At 37.4% G+C, this 25,288-nt stretch overlaps 1 protein-coding gene across 1 annotated transcript in view; it reads right to left on the bottom strand.

Annotated features, from left to right (window-relative positions):
• Positions 1-16,021: 16,021 nt before the first annotated feature.
• Positions 16,022-25,288, bottom strand: part of LOC129093178 (protein Dok-7-like) — a 28,902-nt gene continuing 19,635 nt past the window's right edge. Inside the window, exons 11-13 of the mRNA XM_054601097.1 lie at positions 24,159-24,228; positions 18,372-18,529; positions 16,022-16,153 (exon numbers count right to left, since the gene is read on the bottom strand). Of these exons, the coding sequence (XP_054457072.1) occupies positions 16,022-16,153; positions 18,372-18,529; positions 24,159-24,228 (360 nt within the window). The remainder of the gene's footprint in view (positions 16,154-18,371; positions 18,530-24,158; positions 24,229-25,288) is intronic.

Here is a 25,288-nt window from a genome sequence, read left to right as displayed (position 1 = left end):
CTTACTTTAAAATTGTAATACACAAGATTTCAGTCCGGAGTGTGCGTTTATAGCTGTACCAAACGATCACACGCACGATTTTTCTTTTTTGTGGCGGAGTGAAAAGCCAGATGACATAAAGAGGGGAGGACACATTATTTTTAACCCTTATATACATACTTACAGTCTTTAGCTACCCAGGACTATATTACATCCTGTCTAATACATTTATTTAATGCAATCAAGTACTCAACTCCTTGGTATTCCTTCAACAAAAAAGTATAATGATGTAGAAAAGGACTGTTGTTTCACCAGTTGAATGCTTTTAATGCGAAGCAGCAGTAGGAAGATCAGTGATACGGCTGTAAGTAAAGTACAAGTAAAGTAAATCAAAAATGTGGTTTGATTTCATGAAAATCTTTCAGAATAATAATTTCAACTTGAATAAAAAGTCAAAGTTATTGGTTAATTTATTAAAGTGAATTAGCCTAAAATTAGATGAGGTTCCTGCAGAAAAGTTGTTTGTGTGGACAATTCTTCAAATGGGAGTTGCCTGCTTATAGCGAGTTATTGTGATAGCTCTATTGGAAAGAAAGACATTTATTTTATACAAAAGAAAAATGCACGAAAAAAACCCAACAATCCCATATCAAAATCAATTAGCCACCCAATACCTCAAACTCTGTTTCTGTGGCTGCTTAAGCCTCTGAGAGCTTTAGATTGAGGTTCATGTGTTTTTTTCCCATCTCAGCACTCCTAGGTACAAACAACAGTTAAACTTAAGTGCTAAACCATGTTTTAAGGACGATAAGTCACACCGCTAAGCCTGAGGATCAAAGAGTCAAAAGCTTTTCTTGATCTCTTGCAGAAAGGACAAGTGTCCAGCCGCTCCTTTGGTGTTCTTGGATGGTGTCGCCTCTATCTTTCTCAAAAGATTAAAAACATCACAAGTTTCTGACCGATGTGTTTACAAGCCCCCACAATAGTGCCCAGAACTTTTCTACTTCTTTTGCTATAGCTATACAGCCTTTACTTCTGAAATAAGCTTACCAATGCTGCAAGCTTGAGGTTTTTCTAATGAATATCTATCTCATTTTGTGACGTTTATTCTTAAAAACTGAGTTTTGAATATAGATATGATAGTCTAAATAAAAGAAAATTCTCAATGTTGGTCACGCAAATTGTCCAAAAAACCAAATTGTCCCCATACACCAACAGCGCCACAATCTGATTCCTCACACCAAGCTTCAATAATCCCAAAGCATAACCAAATCCTTCAAAGCCAAAGCATAGTCAGCGTTTTTCCTGATGTCCTCAGTCTTGCTGCCTTTATGTTTGTCTCAAGGACTCTTGAGAGACGGGTCGGGTTAAAAGAGGGTCAAAGGTCAATCTTTGAAGAGTTGCCGCTTCTGTGCCTGTCCGTGGACTCTCCTCCAAACTGCCATGCTGATTGTCACCTCGAAAGCTCCCTGCTGTTTCGCAGTTATCACTACCTGATGAACAAAGGACAAGCAAGGCACGCATAATTTGCAACCTGCACACATGGGAACCAACAAGTACAAGTACGGCTAATTTATTCAAGGGGTGAATGTGATAGTTTTCCTCTCATAATCAGTGTTTGATGCTTTCTCCCAGTGTGTTCAAAATGTTGAGAACAAGTTTTTTTTTTTTTTATCTTTCACTTTATCAAGTAAATTTAGTTGGATTAACTTTACAAACCAACTTTGATGTAGCAGATCCGAAATTATGAACAGTTTTTGCAATTGTCAATTCTTTCTTGTCATGTTTGAGGGCAATAATAAACAATCCATTTTGTTGTTTGAGTATGAGGACTAAAAACCAGCTGTTTGTGAATTTACGTCATCCACATCTCAAACCATATCACTATCATAGGCATGGCAGTAATCATATTAGGTTATGTCAAACTGTTGAAGTATTTTGCCAACTTGCATTGTTTTAACCCAATTAGCTAAATGTATACATTGTAGGGTGAAGGGTGCTAAATCAGTGTAAACATATAGGATGAAGCTTAAATGTGTAAGTGGAAACAGAAATTAGGGTTTCCTGGATGATGGAAGACACTGCTAAGTCTTCTTCAGGTGAAAGAAAGTGCCGACTCCATGCAAACATTAATTCACATTGAAAACCAGAGTTGTTAACTGGTGAATATGGCTCCTTGATGGGACACCCTGATGTTCTCTGTATTGTTAATCTGCTGCATCTCATTCAGCTAGATTCTAAACACTTGGCCTTGAGTTGTGGCTCAAAGGATAACAACAATGAGTATAAATAAACTATTTTATAACAACTATGTTTTTCTGTAATGGAAGAACAGAGTTCAGGTAAAGTCAAGGGAAAGTAAGAATTACTTCAGACTCTAGCTTGAAGAAAGTGCACTCACATGTATGCAGTTATTTATTTTTTACTGATTAACATCATTTTAGATAAAGATAAAGAGATAAAGATAAATATTTTTTGAAATAACTATAAGCTCTGACTATTCTTGAGAAGGTATATAAAGTGATAATCAGTTTGAAAATGGTATTGCTAAGGGTGCCTAGCCTGATATCACGATTCAATGTAAGATGTGTGTAAAAGTTATAAGGAAGAGTTTATCTTAAAATAGTTTATTGTATAAATGTTTTTTTATATACAACTAATGAATGAAACTAATGAATGATTCAATAATTTAGAAAAAAAAAGTCAAATAAACCCTTAAATTAGTGCTGTTATTCAAATTTAGCTTTTTTTGTACAACAATTCGTTAGATATTTAGTTTTTAACTTAATTTATGATATTAAAAAATTCAACACTTTGTGTCTATTTTTCTTGTTAGCGTAGCGGCTGTAGCTTTTAGTGCTTTCGGTTTATATAACAAGTTTTTACTAATCATACGTACATATCTATCTAGCAATTTAAAATGTTTCCTTGTATATTCATTTTTAAACTCTATGAACAGTATTAACCTTATTTCAGGGGCTCATAACAAATATATATATACATATCTTTGATATGTTTGAAATTGCTTCTTGGACAGAACCCTGCTTGAAATTGATGCTGAGGCAAAAAGAATCAGGACCGATAACAATGAGGCAGAACACAATTTCCGGACTTCAAGGACTTTGGTTTTCAAATCAACAATGTAGTGCTGATAAAACCTCTGATAAAACCTCTGATCTCAAGATTACTGCCCGCTGTTGCAAATGGCTCCTGTTTGCTATTAAAGGATTGCTGGATTCTGTCAGCATTAAGGTTACTGAGAGGTCCATACAAATCAGGTCATCCCTTTTAGATTACAGAAGTACAGTCTGCTCTCTGGTGATGGTTTCCTGGCCCAGAGTGGGGACAGCCGTATCGATTCTGTCCCCCTCTTCAATCCATTATAAAGCCTCTATCAGGACAGCCAGGAAGCCTGGTGTCTTAATTACACTGCTAAGTCTGGTAATTGCTTCATAATGACTTTGCCTTTCCTTATATTTTTTTTGACAAGGCACTTTTCATAGCTCAGGGGATTTCCCTAGAGAGTATTACCAAAACAAAACTGTAAGTGTTTGAGTCTGGCGAGCCTCCTGATTATAGGTTCTGGTCTTTCTTGGAAAAGCCTTTTTCATTATTTGGAGCTTATTTATTACTGGAAGAAAATCTATTAAAAATACCACCAGCTCCTATTAACTCATTATATCTTGTTTGCGGCTATATGTTTTTTTATTATCAGCTTTCTTCTGCCAGTCTTTTGCTGGACACCCCACATATTTTGATACATATATTCTAATGCAGCTTATCGGCTATCAGAGGAGTCCTTCACTGTAGTTCTTAAGATCTTACAAGGTAAAAGTTCATGTAGAACAGCTAGAAAGAACATTAACGCAGCACAGAAGTACTTTGGTGAGAGTTTTGTTTCACCTTGCTTTAAGTCTTTTTGCTAAACTAACCTAGCCACATCCTGGCTCTAGCTTTATACTTCACGCATCAATATCAAAATGATTGACAACTATGACATAAGAAACAATACTGGTGTCAAGAGACACTCAATACAGTTTCTTTTCATAGAAATATTGACTACATTTATGAATCAACTGATGTGTGAGTCTGCAGTAAAAGCTAATAAATACAGAATATGACTGTGGTTTTGGTCTTCTTCTATTACTATCACAGTATGTCAATATGCCTACTGTAAGTGAACACCCATTATCTTTAATCAACATGCCATGTCCATATCCCTTTATGAAACCCTGCATCAAAACATATTCAGTCCAATTATTCATGAGAGTGTTCATTACAAACTGTTAGAGGTGCTGTCTCTTTGCGTAGGTCCATCATTCAAATCTGTTAGTTTGAGCTGGCATGCTGTGACAACTCCCACTCATCCTCTCTTGTGTGAATGAAAAGAAAAGGGAGAAAAGACAAGAGATTGAAGTGGCTTTTAAAGCACTGCAATTTAAATAAATGGTCATTTAAAAATAAAGCAGCACTGAGCTCCCGATGCATCGCACTCGTCAATTGATTTGACAAAACACTTGAGTTTATTTCAGTTTCTCTTTATATTTTGCTCTAAGCTTCAAAGACATAAAATAAACCAGCAATTCCTTAAAAGAAAATGTAAAATATCTACCTTCCACTCCATTAACTTGTCCATTATTTCCAAGTCTGATAGGTAATGACGCACTTTCTTAATGTGTTTGTGTTTGAATTAATTACAAATATAGAACCAAAGTCACAATAAAGCAATGCCAAGATTAACAAAAAGGCTTAACCTTGATCTACCAATGGTAGACCTACTCCTGCTATTTTAATAACTGCATTAAATCTGTTATAAAAAGTATTTTCAATGTCAACAAAAGGCCTTGCGCATACAGACAATTTGGCAAAAAATAATATACCAACAACTGATGTTTTGAGAGTATTGTTGGTAGTATGGTCAAATGACATCTGCTCAACTTTTGTACTTGGTCCTAACAGTTTTCATCGTTAACACCATAGACTAGTTTATATTTATGTACGGACAAACTGGAGTCAGAAGACTGAATATGAAACTGTGCTGTTGAGCAGTTTAACTTATTTTCAAGGTGTTTTGTTTTTTCTAAAAAAAATAATTAAATGACACCATAGACACGTGTGATGTATCAGTTAGATATCTACAGCCATTGGACAGCTATCTTAGCTTAGCATAAAGACTAGAAAGGACAACATCTAGCCTAGCTCTCTCCAAAATCCAAATATCTGCCTACCAGCACCTCTGAAGCTCAGTAATTAATAATAATTAATAATTTAACTTTACCTTTGTACAGTGTCAGGCTAGTGGTTTATTTACGCTACGAGTCTTTATGCTATGCTAAGCTAACCATCTCCTGGCTGTAGCTTCATATTTACTATCAGTCATGAGATTGGTATCTATCTTTTCGTTTATCTCCTTGCAGGAAAGCTAATAGGTATATTTCCCAAAATGTCAAACTATCCTTTGAAATACAGACGAATAAAATGTTTGAAGACATATCCTCAAGCATCTTTAAAAAAACTATGGTGACAAGGAAGTTGTGAGTAAATGTACAGCAAGGAACAAGACAAGTTAGCTAAGAAGACACACTAAGCAAATTATCTACAGTTACTTCATCTTTAGGAAGTCAGGAGAAGAGAGCAAGAGAGTAGCTCCCAAATGGGACAAGTGAACCCCTCTTGCATATTAAACAGACAATAGTGCATACAGGCTAAAGCTTTCCTCCTGGATTAGTGGTATCCTCATTGTCACATTGTCAGATTTGCACAGGAGTATTACAGTATCTGCATACAGGCACTGACTATACAGAGATAGTCTTACCAACATTTTGCTGAGTAGTGGTTATCTATTTTCACAGCCTATACCACTGAAGCCTTGTGACTCATCTCCAAAATGTCAAGTCCCTTGGTTTGCGATTAGTGTTTCAATTGATTCTGCCTTGAAGAGCTAATCGAAGGCCACGTTTTCTACTCTGCACAGATGTGCAAGGATCCCCTTCAGTTGAGAAGCCCAACAGGGCAACTGAGGATGTTAGCCTGAAGAAGTCCCATGACAAAAGTAGAAGATTTTTTTCTCAACTTTAAACCACATTCAACTCTACACTCTAGAGTAGCACAGAATAAACAGCTATCTTTGACAACTCTACAACGATACTGGTTAATAATCAGCCATCCAAAGCGACAGTAATGTGCTGGGGCTATGGTGCAAAACAGACAGAATGTAATACCAAAACTATGAAGAGATATTTCAATCATGGAATAACAAAAAGTCTGGAAAAGTCCATCCAGTCTCCCTGTTCAGACAGATAATAGTGTTTTCCTTTGTGGGTCAAAATGTGTCAGATTTAATGTAACACTTTACCAAGGCCTCTGGTCCGGTCCTGTCTGTTGATGCTGTATCCCACCCTCTCTCACATCATCACATCCATAGATGATGACATAAATCAGGCCTCCTCATTTCAGGATGTCAAGGTTTTTCATTAGGGGGCGCTAAGTGCCACATGCCCCACTTTGTAGCACAAAATGCATCATGTGCATTAAGTGTGTCTCAGGGCGCCATGTGTCACGTCCGGTGTAATAAATGGGATTTCATGCTTTAATAATATCGTTATCATGTTAATGTTCAGCACTTAAAAGTAAATTGACACATACGCAGTCTACAAATTTCCTGTTTAACTGCTAATTCCTGTATTAAAACGTCTTGACATGTTTATTCTAATGAGGGTAAGCAAGGGAAATAAAAAGAACATCCCAATAAATGGCAATCAGGACATACTGTACAGCAAAGCCACAGGACTGAAAAATCAAGAAGGGATCAGATATCATCACTTTTGTGATTTGTCTACATGCTTCACCTCACGTCCCTTTTGAAAAAGCGATAACTTATTTCCAAAAAATCAGCGAGTAATTTCAAAGATGATTTCTACCATGCTGAGTTGAGTCACGCTGTGTCACGAAGCCCCCACTGTGATAACCCTTCTGCATTTTAAAGCAACTTTTCCCATTCATCTTTTTGATCCTGCAAAAAACAGAAACACAGACAGTAAAGTCAGTTGAGGATAAGATTAAGACAAAAACAGCAAGGCGAGGTTTAAGTGACGTTAAGGTAAAATAAGGTAGTGGTAAAGTACCGAAAGGTAAAAAAAGCAGGATTATTATGTTAAGCAATCAGCGCTCCCTTTTGTCTGAACAAAGGACAAATGGAAATCAATAGATGCTATCGACGAGACAAAGGTGAAAAAAAAGAAGCTGAGCTTTAGTGCTGATTGCCGTGGTAGTGATGTCACTAAGTAGATCATTGTTGTTGCACTTGCTCTCTGAGCCACTTCACAGTTTTTGTTGTTTTCCTCCTCTCAGTCAGCAGATGAGCAGACGAGCATCCAATTATTAAGCTGAAGTGTTTGTGTTTGGCTGGACATTCATTGTTGTTAACTGCTAACAGATTTTAAAAAAACATCCCCATTTGGTGCATTATGTAACTCACACCCAAACAGGGCCTACTACAGCAGTAACTCACTCATTTGATGTGTCACAGAGAAAGAGGGAGGTCAGAAACTGAGCACTTTTAGTTAGATATTCCCCAATGTTTTACACACAGTAAAATGTAGCAGCTGTTGGTCCGTTTCAAACAACTCAAAGCCAAACAGCAGCAATATGACGATTTTTAAAAGCTCAAATATATTACTCGCCTCAGCTCAATCAATATTTAGCACCATGATCTTCTCTCCCAAACCTATAAGCGACAGATTAGGAGCGCAGCCTGGAGCAGATTAACCGATAATGAGAGATTGAGAAATGAGAGAGTGAATTTGTTGGCTGCAGCGATCACATCCAAATGTCCTTTATGTTGTGATGTTATTTGGACCAATTCAGATAATTTAGCCCCCAGAAAGTCTTCCCAAATATTGTTACTGTCTCCTTTTCCACTTTCTAAAAATCTTTCTTTCTTTGTGTCACTGTAGACATAAGGATGGGTGATAAATTGTCTTCAGCTGTAGAAACGCTTATGATCAAAGCCTTTATCAAGCCTTATAAACCCATTCATTTGTATGCACTCTGACCAAGTCATATTAAACGGGATAACGGGCAGTAACCAAAGGCTGAGGGGATCTTTGAACACTCAGTAGGTCTACTCGGCAAGAATATTAAAAACTCATCAGTATGTGTCGTTGAACGTATTGAGAGAGCTAATGTACCGTCGCTGAGGTACGGTTTAATGTGTGTTCATTTTGAGTCCCCACAGTATTCAGAGGTGAGTTCGTGTGGAGATAATAATGATCTTTGCATCATTTGCTGTCCTTAAATCACCGACTATAAGCAAATTAGTATCATCATTTGAGCACATTTGAAAGTGAAACAAAAACACAGATAAAGACTGCATGAAAGCATCAGGCAACCAAACAGCTGTAATAGAAAGAAAAATAAAAGCTTCATAAAGGGGAATAAAAAACAAACAAGATTAAGGTTTATCCTCTTGAGATGCCTTGTGGGCACTGACTGCAAGATGCTCTTTGTGTGTTTGTGTGAGACATTAGGGGTCATAATTGAGTTGGGCTGAACAAGGCCAATGACTAGAGCAAAAAGGTCAGCGGCTTGAGTTTATTGGGTTGCCGTTTGGAAATGCTACTAAACCCTGCAGGCTATGACCATTTGCAACAGATCACTTCTGACAGATAAACTGATCAGCTGCTATTTGTGGAAGCATAACATTTACTTAGAAGCCATGAGGTTGTAGGTTCAAGCATCAGTGTGCGAGTTAAGAGGCCGTTGTTCAACACTTAGTGAAGCCAGGCTCAACACTTGTGACGTTACGTACTTGTGAGCTGTTTCTTTTTATGAGAACAACTACTTTTTTTTTTACACCACTCATAACCAAGTCATGCCTTTGTGAGTGATATTAAGATTAATGTTCACATACTGTAGTATACACAGTCTGGTCTGACATTCACTAAATCAGTATAGTGTATCTTAAGGTAAGACATTTACCCTACAGATGACTAATTTCCGTGTTCTCTATGCTCTCTGTTGCTCGGCCAGACACCACCTGAATACATGCAGTGATCTAATTTATCGCTGTGCACTTCACAGAATGAGAATTGATTGAAACTTGAGGAATAGAGTGGCATGAATAACAATATCATGGAGTGAGGAAAACGGGGACAATTAGAAGATCCATAGTCAGTTGGAAAATCAATGGTTTTGTAATTACATGTTGGATGAATTCAATTTACCTCCTTGGGCGATGCAGCACTTGATGCAGAGATGGAAAGCTGTTAAGTCATAGGTGTTGGAGTAATGAACATGTTGGAAGAGATTTTACTTTAGTTCATTGAATTATGTTCATGTTGTATGACAATTGACATTTTGCTTGACAAGGTGATTGATCCATCATCTTCAGAGCTTTACCCATTTGATCAGTTATTATATAATATATTGATTAGCGCAGCTTTAAGTTCTGCAGCACAGCCCTAAATTGATTTAAAAGTTCTGACAGTTACTTAAGATTTAGTTTTTCCTTAAATCTGCTAACTTAAAGAAGTAATTCTCTCCTGTTTCAGTTTGAGTGAATTGTTATTGTCAATTGTGTTCATAGACATGCTGTGAAATGGCAGCAAGTCAAATCAAAATGATAATTTCAGGTGCTCTTCCCCTTTATCCTATAGAAACTTTATTTTGTCTTCATGACATGTAAATAAGAGACAGGGTTACTGCTGGAGAGATGTACATGGTTATGGTCATCATTGGACATCAGATGCTGCACACTGAGGCTGAACAAACAATAATGTATTCATTGTTCTTGGAGAATTATTAATGCACTTTGTGGCAGGAATTTCCAGTCAGGCCTTAAAGTGCTGTGGCTTGAAAATGATCCTTTCTCTTGGCTGCTGCATAATTTATGTCTTTATTTCTTCAGAGTCCTATGAAAGGAGCAGAGGGATCAGTGATGAAGTACCAAAAAGCACAGGGGAAAAAATGTCCCTTGCATAAATAATGAAACAGATTGAGTTGTTTGAATTTATATCTGACATGTAAGTATAGGATTGACAAAGCAATTCAGACAGTTTGATTTACAAGCGCAAATGATCTATTCAGCGGATGAAATTTTCTAGAGTCAAAGGGGTAAAGGAGATTTCAGAAAATTGAACCAGTACAAAGAACAGAACTGAATGGGCCCCTACAGCCTTTGTTCTTCGAACCCAATGTACCCGTGAATCTGAACATGGCATGTACAGATATATGATGGTTCAGTAGAAAGGCAGCGTGTTCAGTACATTCCCTAATAGACTGACAATGTAGTTAGCAATGTTTTTTTTTTGTATTTTAGAGGAACAAAAGGCAAGTGTCAGTAGCGACATTTAAGTTCAAGTTTTGTCCAAGCAAATGAAGCCAATCACGTCTCAATACTTGAGAGTGGGTCTCAAGGCAATTATGCAGACTTTTCAGAGAAAGTCCTAAGTCAAGTTTCCAGTGACATCACAGCCAGTCAAACATGAAGTCTAAAGTCAGTTGAGAAAACTCAGTTGAGAAAACTTATTAAGTCTTGAGTTAAGTCTCCAGTCTTTTAGGGATTTTCAAGTGACGTCTGAGCCAGTCTCACATTTATTCTCAATAGACTTAATGCATGTGGCCATCCAAAGCCCGCCTGCTGTTGTCTTTTGTTCTGGGTTTTTACCAGATCAAGTCTTTAGTAAATTAAGTATGACTCAAGTATGAGTGTCAAGATTTCAGGTACAAGTTCTGGTAGACAAATGGTGGTTCTGAGTCAGACGTGTGGTATATTCACTGTTGGTGGGCACAGTGGGAGAGACATCAAAACAGGCATAGCAATTACACACAAGCTGTCTGTGGATTTGCATAGTTCATTTAACTACTGCCACCAGTTTCTCAATGGCATTAACAGTCAGTTACTTATATCAATATTTGACCGCAGAGACAGCCAGTTATGCTTTATTCCTCTGCTCTCCTTGGCTTTATTTAAAGAGTAAATGAGTTTCAAAGACACGCTTCGCTGACCTGTATGGTTTTGTTCCAGGTCAGTGTCGTTGCTTTCCATAATGCGAGAGACTGTGTGACAAGTCAATGCGAATCATGTTGCTCCAAGAGCTGGCAGACTATACATCATCATCTCGTAAAATTAGTGGAACAGGAACAATCGCTGTTAATAGTACCTCCGTGTGAAAGCTTTTAATTTGGACCTTTTACCGCCTGATATGTGGCACATTATCTGTGAAAATAATTTGCGCTGTGTTTCTCTTCCAAAACTTTCACACTGCAAAGCTGGGGCTCCCAGATCATTTCCTACAAAGGAGGTTTGACTGCAGTTACAAACTGAGTCTCTGCTTGCCAGCACCGGTCTCTTGACACCGTAAATACAAACACTGCAACTGAGGCACATATGCTGTTTGCAAGGGGTTCTCAAAGTTTTGGTGACTGAGTTTGTATTTCTTTGTTTTTTAATTCAGGGAGCCTGCATATGATTAAGGGGTGGAACAGGAAAGATGCACATGTTAAACAAAATCTTTTTTTCATCTCACTTCCAAATCAAACTGTGGAGTTGTCACTAACTTTAGCTAACAGCTCTAGCATTGAGACCACAACGTAATTCCCTTCAACACTCGCAAAGTGCCACTAGTTGTGCAACCATTAGCTGTCTACAAGTTTTCATTCCTAACCTGAAAGACACTTGTTAGGGGGGGGCAGTTTGACGCAATAGCTGTGTGTTAAACGTGAGCTATTAAAAGTGAAAGTACTGAAATGGGCTGCAGATAATAAATTATATATATATATATATATAATAGCAAAAGGTTGTGTAGTGCGATAATGAATGACAAAGAATGCCATAATTGTAATGAAGTAAAGCAAATGACTAATGACTGACCTGCTGATTGATCCTGTTGTTGATCTTGACTTTTTGTGGCATACTTTACTATGATAATATTTCTGATATATGTTTTGGCATGCTATACCGTGGCAGTTTGACAATTTTTTAACAAAGAGTATTATTATGCTTTATTTTGACATACTGTACAAAACCAGAATCAGAATCGGTTTATTACGGTTTATTAAGTGCATTTGCACAACTGGGAAGGGGAATAAACTGTTTTTATTGCAGTAGGTATTGGTCCTGATAGACCACAGCCTCCTTTCTCGCCTGCCTCAGAATCTTGGAGCCGTACAAGTCATGGACGTACAGCAGATTGCAACCAATCACCCTCTTAGCAGAGCAAATTATACTCTGCTGTCTGCCCTTGTCCTTGGCAGTGGCTGCAGAGTACCACATGGTGATGGAGGTGAGGATGGACTCAGTGATGGCAGTGTAGAAATACACCATCATTGTCTTTGGCAGGTTGAACTTCTTAAGCTGCCTCAGGATGTACATCCTCTGCTGAGCCTTCTTAATGATGTAGCTGATGTTCAGCTCCCACTTAAGGTCAGGAAGCAGAAGGAATCCACAGCGTCTGCGAGGGAGTCACACAGGGTAATAGGTGCAGGTGGGGCTGCGTTCTTCCGGAAAACAACAACCATCTATACTGTCTGACTTTTTTTTACTTTTTTCTAAGTGTTATATTATGACTTTATTATGACTTTTTAAAGAAATACTATACTTTGACTTTTTTTCTACATACTATACTACTACTTTTTTCGACATACTATACTATGACTTCTTTATGACTTTTTCGACATACTATCCTGTTACTTTTGTCGACATAATATACTATGACTTTTTTGTAACTTTTTTCAACATACTATACTATGACTTCTTTATGACTTTTTCGACATGCTATACTATGACTTTTTTTTTTATCTTTTTTTATTACTTTTTTCGACATGCTATACAATGACTTATTTTGACTTTTATCGACATACTATACTATAACCTTTTTAGACATATTATACTATGACTTTTTGGACATACTATACTATTACTTTTTTCGACATTTTTAGACATACTATACTGACTTATTTTGACTTTTTCGACATACTATACTATGACTTTATTGTGACTTTTTTTTAACATACTATCCTGTTACTTTTTTCGACATACTATACTATGACTTTTTTGTGACTTTTTTGACATACTATACTATTACTTTTTTCGACATACTATACTATGACTTTTTTCGACATACTATACTATGACGTTTGTTGACATACTAGACTAGGACTTTTTTAACATACAATACTATTACTTTTTTGACATATGAGTATGACTTTTAAATGACTGTGTTCAACAGGCTATACCAAGACTATTTTATCTAAACATGCTATACTATGACTTTTTTCAACATACTATACTATGACTTTTTTTCTACATAGTATACTATGACATTTTTATTACTTTACTGTGACTTTTTCTATACTATGACTTTTTTTTTTCCGACATATTATACTATGACTTCTTTTGACATAATATACTTTGACTTTTTTATGGCTTTCATCCACATAATACACCATGATTTTTTTTTTGATTTTTGTCTTTTAAAATGCATTTTTCGTGGCAAACGATAGTATGACAACTTAATGAGAATTTCATGATATACTATACTCTCCAAAAGCTTTAGACATCTAACATGGCCACCAAAGGATGTTTAACATCAGGCCGACACGTAACTAAAAGGAATAACAGCAAGTTCAATTTGAAAGCATTTTACATTAATTTAATGATTCTTTCTAAAAGTCCAAAGATTATTTAAATCATTTAAAGACAGACTGGGAAGTGATTTCTTATAATGGGTTGTATAAATATGAATATAACTGACAACTTGAAAAATGTATTAGCAAATTAAATGATTTTTTTAATGATTCATTTTTACAATGCATAATTTAATAGTTAATGTTATCTATCAATTTGTATTAGTTTTTTATACACCACCTTCAACTTCATAATAACTCACTTAATAATAATAAAATCTGTAATTATTCCACTGGCACACTAATTAGCCCAAAAGTACATTGTTTTACATATATTTCAATGAAATATGATCAGCGCTAATTACCTTTATACTCTAGTTCAGTCATTCAAATGATTCATAGTGCTGAATGAAAATAATTAATTAAAAGATGCTTTATATAATATCTTTCCAAAAGCTTACCAAAAGCTGAACGTTCACATCAAAGCAGTAATTGTGTTATAAATAATTTACAAGTAAAATGTCATTTTTGAACTCGTTCCATACATCAATTCTTTACATATATGTTTTTACATGTATATTTTAAAACAATCCAGATCATCTAAATAGAATGAAAATGTATTTACAGATATGTTAATAAAGTGTAATCACAGTAGAGTATGAGACTAAAACAATACATTGACTAAAATGGGCAAATAAAATAGCTCTTCAAAACACTTACTCAATATCTATTTTAGTTTCAGTAAAAATGCTTTTGTGCACACACACAATTAGGAATAATTATAAAAAGCATTTAACCACTTTAGTGAGTAAAAAAAAAAAAAAAAGTTAAACTTTAAATCCTTCATTTTGACAAATGATGGCCATGAGTGTCAGGCAGTGAGATCTGGGCTACATTTGTTGTTACAGAATGGTTAAGAAAATCCAGTGATTTTCCACATCCTATTTGCTTTGCATTATTAATATAGAGATTCTGTTTGTCATAAAAACCAATCCATTAGTTACACCCAGGCAAAAAAATCACCTTGCATAATGTGGAAGTATTAGGCAGAAAGATTGATTATCCTGTATTTACTTATACATTGTTTTAACAGTTTGTTACAGTCTGAAATTTGCATTCTGAGTAAGACTGGATGAAAGATTTCCTTAAATATACAAAAAGGTGAGTTTCATGCAACTACATGTGGAATTACTGATGTGGTTGTCATTGAGGAACAGATGACTATGATTTCCTTGTGAGAATAATCACCATCTCTGCTTCATCTCCTGCTGCCACCCCGCCTCATTCTCCCAAACCAAGAAAAAACAGCATTCGGCATGTTATTAGGGATTGGCCGAGTGAGCTGTTGGGGGGGTTATTGGGGCCAGTGACTCTGCTCAGGAGTTGCACATCTTCCTCCAAGTTAGCGTGAGGCTCTAGTGCTGACATAATGCCATTTAATGAGATGCTTGAGTCCACTTAAAAGAACAAGACTGAAATGTTGCTCCTAATCCTTAGCTCCATCTTCAAGTTGCTTTGTGATAACAGAGGCAATTCTGAATAAAAAAAAATTGGTATAGGGCTGTGTATACTATATGTGTAGACTGGGCGAAGTAACTTCCATGACTAAAACAGAACAAATTCCACAGTAAAGTGGCCGGTTGCACCAACAGTGCTTACTTCTGGTCTGAAGCTGGTCATAACTTGGCTTTCTAAACCTTACCTAATAGTTACACCGGTGGTTGCATCATCTAGGCTTAAGCCTTCTTCTTGCCAAGACCGGATGTAAATGTTACGCCTAGTCAGGAGCTCATTAATTATTTCCTAAAAATGTGGTGAAACAGCTTGAAACTGACAGTTATGTTTACGTGAGTTGGTGAAGATGTGCTGGGTGAAGCAATCTTAAACACAAACAATAGGCTATGTAGCCTAAACTAAATTATATTATTCAAAACAAGTGACATTCAGTTTTGTCGTTTTTTAATGCCATTTGATGAAATCCTGGATTTTTACCACTGATGATGACAGCTGACCACTAGTGTGAGTAGACAGTCGGGCCTTCGGAGTTTGATATGATATTTGAGTTGGATAATTATGTACAAAGTGGTGAGATTTATGCCTGGTCAGACGTGTTATCAGTTAGTTTTGGTTTCAGTACAGTATGACTGAGATGTTTAACTATTACAGCTTATTGACTGTTGTAGCTTAATATCCATGAGATTTTCTTTTCTCTTTCTTCAATTCTCCATAATGACATTGCCTCAAATAGTCCTTTCTCGTCCGTTCTAAAGATGGTTAGGATTAAGCTTAGTGAGGACCGGTTGGTGCAACCTGCATCAGAGGATCTTTTGGAATAGTCCCATCTGAAAATTTGATGTAGTACGCTGTTCTTGGGGAAATAAAACATCCTGCTGAGAACAGTTCAGTGAAGAAGAAATCAATGTGGCGTCCCCTTTCTCCTCAGCTCCAGAGTGTGCAGGCCCTCCTGGCGTCCCAGGGCATGCTGCGTGCCGACTTTATGGGCCGTCTCTGTAGCGGTGATGTCAATGTGGGCGTACTTGGTGGAGCTCTTTCCTGTTAAGACACAAAAAGAGACCTTTTAACTTGAAGTATGTCATAGAACGTCTAACATTTTATTAATCATCACTGTTGAGTTAATATTCAACGCGTTGTCATTTGGCTTGCTGCGAGAAAGCTAGCTGCTAGCTTTGTTATTGAAACATTTAGTGGATTGACAGCTTATTCACTTTCTAACCAATAATTAGAGATGAAGATTGGTACCAGTCTCATGTCTGACTGTTAAGTATGAAACTTTAGCCAGCCATCTTGTTTGTTTAATATTTACTAAAAAACAAAGTGTAAACATTTTGTTTTACACCCTATTTGTACAAATAAAAAAACTAGACACAACATTTGTAGATGGCAGCAAAAGCATTGCTGAATCAGCTTTAAAAAAAAATCCAATTTCGAGAACTGCTGAAAACATCCAAACAAACATGACAACAGAGAGTTCAGAGTGAAGTGGATCTCTGCCCTTGCTGCCAACATGATTGCTTTAGGTATGCGACTGAGTGTCACCACACAAAGCAGAAGAATATGGCAATGATTCAGCTGAAGCCTTTCAAATTCCCCTCATCCATATTCAAGTAACTTGCGATTTCCTTATTTGTTTTTCACACAAAGAAGAGCACCAAATTATGGTTCTGTTTAAGCAGAAATTGCCCTGCATTTGCGTGAATATCACTGTCATGCTTGGTCTCATGCTACAGTAATGTGTTTTACAGTCCCATAAAATTGAGGAACTCACAACCAGTCGCTAACAACACATCGACAGGCCTTGGAAGAGGATCCCATTTGAGCCAGTGAATTCACAGCTGTGATCTGAATGCCATGGGACCCCCTTTCAGAGGCGGGATGAGAACCCCCTCCTCCCGGATATGAACTGTATTGCTGACATTAGATATTAACCTCTCTCATGACAGAGCCTAAGCGGTCCTTGTATTCCTGAGGGCAATGACGCTGATAGCCAACTCATCTGTCAATTACAGCTCACTACAGTGTCTCTGATGACAATGACTCAGCTGTCTTTTAGTGAGATGAAAGAAAATCCATTGAATTGTTTGGGAGCGATTCCAGTAACTCTGACAAAGTGAAATAGAATTATAGAATAATCATGTATCAAGAGTGACTTTTTATCCTCTTGGCATTAATATCCTGATTTGTTTTAAGTTGGCTCTTTCATATCTGTCTGTAGGATTTGAACATGTTTTTAAATATTGCTTTTTCATAAAGCTGTAAGGAGCAGAAACAGGAGCACAAATGAGAAAGCCTTGTATGCTCTGTGGGCAAAGAAAAGAACATAAGGTCAAGACTTAGGTCATTTTAAGTTCAGGATGTGGATTTTCTTTTAAATTCAAACCTTTGCATTTAATACCTGCTTACATCTAAAAATGAATTATCTTCATTAGATATCCTCATGAATCTTTCATGAGTTTCGTATGTATATCTGAATATGCATTATAGGGCATTAATCATTTTCTAATTTAGATGATGATTTACCGCATCACCATTTGTGCAGAGCTCTGCTTCTTGAGTGCACAGATTGATACAGGGATTAAGATGTATACAGTGGAACAGCGCATTATTAGCATTAGTTAATATATGTCTAATTATAGCAAAGGAGTTATGGGTGTGTGCTGAAGTATATAAAATTTGACCCCATATCAGTTAAAAGAGGAAAAATACAGTAATTCAAAATTATTGCCATTACTGAAATATTACAACTACCCTCTATGGCTGAAAATGTTCTATACCTGCACCTACAATACCTAGGTTTTCGTAATGATACTAAAATAAATACTTCCCATCTGCTACTGAGACAATACTTAATATCATTTTTTAAAATTTATGTTTTTTGTTTTTTTGTTTTTTAAATGAACCTCTGAATTTACAAGAATTTGCCTAATAAAGACAAGCTGATGAAACTGACAAGACATTCAATGCCAGCTTTTGCTCCAAGTTTCTTATTGTATTTTGTAGTTTCCTATGACATCTATTTGAGTTTTCAGTCGTGAATTTGAAGTGAAAATGATTATCTGATCTCTCTTGTTGCCCGACAGTAACAGACGATTTTCAGACGACAGTAACCCCCGACTGTTCAACATTCCTGCTGACTGAATAGGTTAAAAAACCTGTATTAATTGCTTTAGAGAGAAGCTGTTTGTATGTCAGCACTTTTACTTATCAAAAGTTATGCATCCCTTACTCTGAGGGGGGAGGTGTGCGACAGTCCCTCGGGGGCCAGGACCTGGCTCCTGAAGCTCCAGCTCCATGTAGTTGAGCTGCTTCTTGGATGTGGGACTAACAGGAATATTCACGTACGTCACACCTTCGCTGCGAGGTCTTTCAAGGAGCGGTGCCTCTGGGGGGAAAACGAACACTGCCCCTGCCAATACAAGAGTGTTAATTAAGCTCATGAGGACTTTATTCATTTGTGTCATTTTCTTTCTTTTTTTTTCAAGGTGTGAAAAGTACTTCATCCTGCTAACAAGGTTTGCCTTTGATTGTCTGGTAGCGTATACCGCCAAATAACTATCGTCTTCTGAAAAACATTTTAAGCACATAAAAGAGGCATTAAGTCGCATTTTAATGACTATTTCTTCATTGCAATGAGAATAGGCTAGTTATTTCACAGCGTTTTATCAAGGAGTTAGTGTTTTGCTTGGGGATTTGTTAACTTCCTTATATACTGGCTCTAAATATTGTAACAAAAAAATATGTCACATATGGCTTTTTCACGTGTTTCAATTTGTTTTCAGATTTTTTGGACAACAAAAGAGTTCTATGGCACAGAGGAATAAGCTCCACCAAGCGTTTGCTACTTGAAGGATATATTTGTCTTTCCATGGAATGTGTTGATAATAATGTAAGAGATGAAATTACACAAGCTTTACTTTGGCACTTATTTGAAAGTGTCATTATGACCTTAATTAAACGATAACACTGGCGGAATCAAGGATATGGCTTTGTCATTATAACCCTCATCGAAAGCTAGAAGATCTTTCCCTCCAGTGTTAGGAAGTCTCGAGGCAACAGTCCTTATCACAGCCTAATGTTAATTGGAGTCATTTAAATATAGACATCTGCATTAGAGTCACTATATTATTTTCAACAGTAAGCACAGCAGCAGATCATGCATCACTGGCACACATTGTATCCCAGAGAATTGCCTCTTCCCCCAGAGGCTAATTATGCATAATTGGTTAGGCCCTAGGGATAATTTAGATGCATTAGGGTCATTTAATATTACGAGGCTGTAAAACCAGAACTTATGTACCATTTGAATCCACCATCAGCACTACACGTATCCAATATCCAATTCCTTAAACATGTGAAAACTTATTGTGTTTACTGACACAAGATTTTTGTTTTTGTTTGATGAAACCTTTAAGACAGAGAAAAAACGAACCTAAATTTATAGCCTAATCTCACATGAAAAAGAATCTCTAACTTTATAATTCTTGGGATTTTTTTTTGTTGCAAATTACACAAAATCCATATAAACTGATTTTTTTTTTTCAATATTCACAACACCAACAGATGTACAAATCCCTGGCAGATTTTCTGTTTGAAATTAGTAAACTAACTGTTAAAAAGCATTATGCATTTGCACATTAGGTCAGATTAATGTACTTAAAAATAAGCGCTTTTAATGTCAACCTGAACACAAGCAGTATTGCAAGTAAAAAGAGCAAACACTTCTTAAATGGTAAAAGCTATTCCGTTGAAATGGGTTGAGGCAAGATTCCTTGTTAGCTTTGAAACATCTTTTTTCTGCCGACTGCACTGTCAAACTCACAAATTATAGCCACAGTGTTGCCTACAGTGTGTTGTCTATGTCATTTATTGTGCTGGATTGATGGTTTCCAGTGAGCACAGGAAGCTTCAACTGTCATAAACCTAAAACCCACCCAGCATAAAAAGGTGCAGAGTAAATATTATTCAGTTCAATGTCTTTTTGATTTAGTTTCAGAGCAACCGCATAAAATATGTATTTTTTCAGCTCTGTGACACGTTTTCCCAATCCTTTTTTATGCTTGTGTCTAAAATGCCAGTAATGATAGCTACATCCTTCAGTACACTCAAGGATATCTGAGAAATCTGCACAACCTGCATACTAATGTTGTCCCCCAAGAATAGAGACAAGTGAAAAGTAAGATTCTGATTCTGAACAGTGATATAAACATTTGTTAGTGATATTGTGTTAATGAAAATAGAACAATTAAGAGAAAAGACAGATTAACTGATGAAATTAGGTCACCTACATCAGCACTGTTCATCGGAAACGTGCATTCCAAATCATCATCATGCTACAGCATCAAGCTATTTCAGCAGTTAAAGGGCCAGTCTGTAATATTTGGGGGGATCCATTAGCAGAAAATGGAATATAATATTCATAACTATGTTTCCATTAGTGTATAATCACATGAAACTAAGACTCACTGTGTTTTCGTTAGCTGAGAATGATGCCCTTTAGATTTATATACGGAGCAGGTCGTCTTCACAGAGTCCACCCTGTTGCACTGCCATGTTTCTACAGCGGCCCAGAGCGGACAAACCAAACATTGGTTCTCGAGAGAGCCTTTTATGTTTTTATCTAACCCGGAGGCCACCGTAGTTCCCCGTCATCCTTTGAAACTGTGGTCACGTGAGTCACAGAGTGCAAAACCATGGTTCCACCAACGCCGCACTGATCCGCCACCAATGAATCAGTTTTCTTCTCTTGAACACAACTAAGTCATAACAAAACAAAAATTAATTAACTGCAAGTCTGCTGATGTTTGAAGGACAAATAGAATATCTAGATCACAGAATGTAATCATTTAATTACAGCTGCTTTGTTTGTAAAATAATCCCAACAGTAGGAGTACATCAACAGAAAACAGTTCAGCTGGGGGCATTTAGTGCTCAAAACACTAATGAAGCTATCTCTAGAAGATATAGTTATTATTCACCTCCATTTAATATACATGCGCTGGCAGAATCATATTGTAAAAACATAAAATGCTGCATAAAATGCATTGGTTTTAGTGTCATAGATTCATATGTATCTGTATAGCTACAGCTGAGTTGTAATTACACTTTTAAACTATCATCATGTATATGCAGCGCTATAAATTGTGTTCAGAGGCTGGGTAATGCGTGACATTTGGGGACAAAAAAGATTTCTCCTACTTTGACTCTCCCTAAACGGCAACAGGCAGCAGCCATTAGCAGCTCACAGGCATCAACCCCAGGGGACACTCACACTCATATTATTGAGAGGCTATTAGACGCCAGCAGAGTCTTGGTGGGTTCAGCCTTTGGCAACGTCTAAAAAGGTCCGATCCCTGATTGATCAGACACCAAGCAGCCCTCGCAGAAGTGTTGTGTTCTATAATGGCCACCATCACAACAGTGGGTTTGCCCACAGCTATGAGGCTGAGGGACTTTTTCATAATACAGTTTGCTAAGGAGGCAACCTGGTTGAGCTTAGTGACCAGAATTCCCAAAGTCAACTGCTTTTGAGTCACCTGTTCAAGCTGGTTTTCCACCTTTGTTATTCTAGCAGACATACAATGAGGTGGACGTGAAAACATGTCTGAAACCCCAAAGGAGTAAAGACTTTTCTCAATATGCAAACACATTCTCACGTAAAAGGCAAACACTTATGCTATGTTCTACAGTATTTTCACCATTTGTACGTTAATATGATGATTACTGTCGAGTAAAACAAACAGCAAAAATTCCCTGCATTAGAGGCCCGGACCAACCAGGAGGTGTCATTGGTGTAGGGACAAAAAGCCAGTCTCCCTCACCGGCTTCCCACCAGAAACTTTGCTCATCAAATCGCATGATCAAGCCAAAATGACCACTCTGCAATTTTGGGCTTTCACAGACGAATCAAAAATCATGACAGTAACATCTTTGGTCTTCGGTACAGATGATGCTCCTACACTCAGTCACCAATTTATTGGTTACACCTAGCTAAAAGTAATGCAGTCAATCACAACAGCCATGCCATAAATTCTCCCTTCATGAATGTTATAATATTTTGTTGAAACTGTTTTATAGAGAAGTTGATGCAACTCGCTTTGGAGGGTTTAGTTTGTGCAGATGATGAACTGCACTACATTATACAGACTGGTGTTTCTGTTATTTAGCCTATGACACCTGCCTAAATAAATCAGAGCAAAAGCAGAACAGGGAACCTTACAAGGGATTAATTGAAACATCTGACAAACCTCCAAACTGATCTTATACACTTTTGTGCAAATTGTGTCCAAAAGAAAAACTTGGTCACAAACTATGTCAAAGAGACATACAATGATCCAGCAATAAATGCTTTTACACAGTGTAGAGTGGTCTGTAAAAATAGTAATGCCAAAGAAAAATGTCCCACCAAAATTCTTAAAGCTTGCACAAAAGAATAGCCATGGGTGGCTGTGGCACATGAGGTAGAGCGCTTGACCCACGGCCACAAGGTTGGTGGTTCAAACCCCTCTACAGGCAACATGCCGAGGTGTCCTTGAGCAAGACACCCAACCCCAAAGTTGCTTCGTTGCAGCCCACTGCTCCTCAGGGATGGGTCAAATGCAGAGAATTGTAATTTCTCCATTGTGGGATTAATTATTATTATTATCATTTTGACCTGATGTCACATTGTGGAACCAAAATACATCAATATAACATCAAGTAGTAGCTGCTAACTGCACTGTTTAATGAAAGTGTTACCCAACTACTCAGCACATGAAAATATTAAACGCACTTCAGCTGCCATTAAGCATCAAGCCTGCATCCTCAAATAAACCCGAGCCACTCGACTCGGTCGCCTCCTGCACGTGCCCGTCCATTAACTGTTTGCTGAGGCAGGTTGATGGGAAAGATGACAAGGGAGCCGAGCGGTTGTGTGTTTTAGGTACGCAAACATGACTGATGGGTTTGGTGCCACATTGTGACAGCTGCTGGGACTTCCTAGAGCAGGTGTGCATTAGACTGAGGGCATGTTTCTGAGTGTGGGATGCTTAAGTGGCCAAAAGTCCCCCGGCAGCTGTCCTCTCACCTCACCATCAGGGCAGGTATCCTGTCACACATCACTGCGCTCTCTGTTTGTTTGGATCTGTGGGTTTTCTCTTGACACAATTGGCTCTTATGTAACTCGAGTTTATGGCGTTACATAAAACGTGCCCTTTATTCCTTAATTTCATGCTTCATATGTGACTCATCTGATATCACATAATTAATACAATTTAAACTTATTTCCCTGTTTTGCCCCAGTTTGTTACTTAATGCCCTGACCCAAGATTCAGTTTTTCTTTATTTCTGTGTCTCTGGTGACTTATGTTAACCATAATCCATATTACCTCTTTCACCTAAACGGGCTATATATTAACAAGTTCGCTTTGTAGTTGGCTCCGCAACAGCCACACATGGAAGTAACTGGGTGTAAATATTAAGAAACAACTGGTTTATCTCTCGGAAAGACTAGTTTGTATGAGCAATCTGCTTTAATTTGGTGATGTGTGGATCTCCACTTAGATAATATTCAGCTAAGTTTGAATTTATGAAGAGTTCATGCCCCTGGCTGCGCATGTAATGAGTCTGTATGCAGCACTGATTGGAACATGCTATTTACTTTATGAAAACAACTTCCTGTCAATCTCACAGTCCATTACCCTGAATAGAGTTGAGTAAACATTATGTGTGTGGAGTACGTGTCTGTTCCTAGCATCACCCTTACGGATGCAATGCCTCCTGCCAGTCTTCCATTTCACACACTGAATCAGCCTCATTTAATTTATTTATTCATGCACACCATAAACAGGGGATGTGCTTAAAGCCTTGTTCATTCAAGTGCATGAATCATGAATTTAATTTACTTTTTGTAAGTGAGTCCTGGTTATCGTAAAGGCCTGGGAAATGCCTGACTGAAAAAGTTCAGACGGTCCATTCCACAACCAACAATCTGCATAATTTAACTGGCCAGGTTGAAAAAAAACAACCTGATTATATTCATAACTTGATGTCTCATTCACCTTGAGTCTCTTGAAGGAACCTCTGCTGACCACAGCTGCCCATCAGCTCGTACTTGCTTTTTTCTTCTGCCTGTTGGACACACAGACAGTACACACTGTTGATTAGAATCTGCAGTAAGCGACTATACCCGTATATTTATGACATAAGAAGTGTGACGATGACCTTATCCTCAACAGCTCGCTGGACACGTTTGGGGTATTTATAGACAGAGGCCCAAATTCAGGGTTTACCAAGAGGTCAGGGCTACGTCTGCAATGGTTCATCGTTGTGGATGGATAACCATGCCTTTTAAATTGCAGCCATGTAATCTTTGATTCTAGACAGACACTGTTAGCACAGCTATTGTGGTGTGAAAAAGTGGTGGAGAAGTGCAGCCATATTGCTTTCAGTGTCATCCATCGGCCACTTTTCACACAAAGAGGGATTTATTTGATGGAACCGTCTTCACACTGAGAATGAGTGAGACTAGTGCATAAAAGGGGATATCTGTAATGGGCATCAGCTGATTGCTGACCCTTTAATAGACAACTTCTTGTATTGTTTTTTAATATTCATGTTTCATATCAGGAGTTTCCAGAGGTTAAATTAATTTTCACATTCAACAGCACCTAGGCTTGTGATGTAACACTGGCATTAATAAAGTATCTGTATTACACACAATAAGTTTGATATCTTGCGAAATCCACTTATTCACTTTCTACCCACATGTTAGATAAGGAGATTGATACCACTCCCATGTCTGTGCGTTTGTGTGGAGCTGGATACAGAATGCGATTAGCTTAGCTTAACATAAAGACCGGAAGCAGAGCTACAACAGAGCTACAACAACCACGAACAGGTTCAACCAGTTAGCCCATATTCCTGTTAAAAACTTATGTAAGTAACAGATGATATATTATTTACTGAATAAAATGGTTTCATGTATCATTATAGAGGTAAAAAGTCAATCATACATAATCAGCTGCAGGTTTATACACCTGGATAGAACTAATACTAGTCTAATGCAAAGCTGTGCAATAAATCCTACTTTCATTAGAGTTATAACACCAAGACTCCGTACTTTATGACCGTGAAGTTAAATCAACACCTCTGGAGAACATAAAATGTCAACTGAATGTACTTCTGAGGT

This window comes from Anoplopoma fimbria, chromosome 7, assembly GCF_027596085.1.
Source record: "Anoplopoma fimbria isolate UVic2021 breed Golden Eagle Sablefish chromosome 7, Afim_UVic_2022, whole genome shotgun sequence".
Classification (NCBI taxonomy): domain Eukaryota; kingdom Metazoa; phylum Chordata; class Actinopteri; order Perciformes; family Anoplopomatidae; genus Anoplopoma; species Anoplopoma fimbria.
Note: the sequence above shows the minus strand (reverse complement) of the source record. Positions and strands in the feature narration are given on the sequence as shown.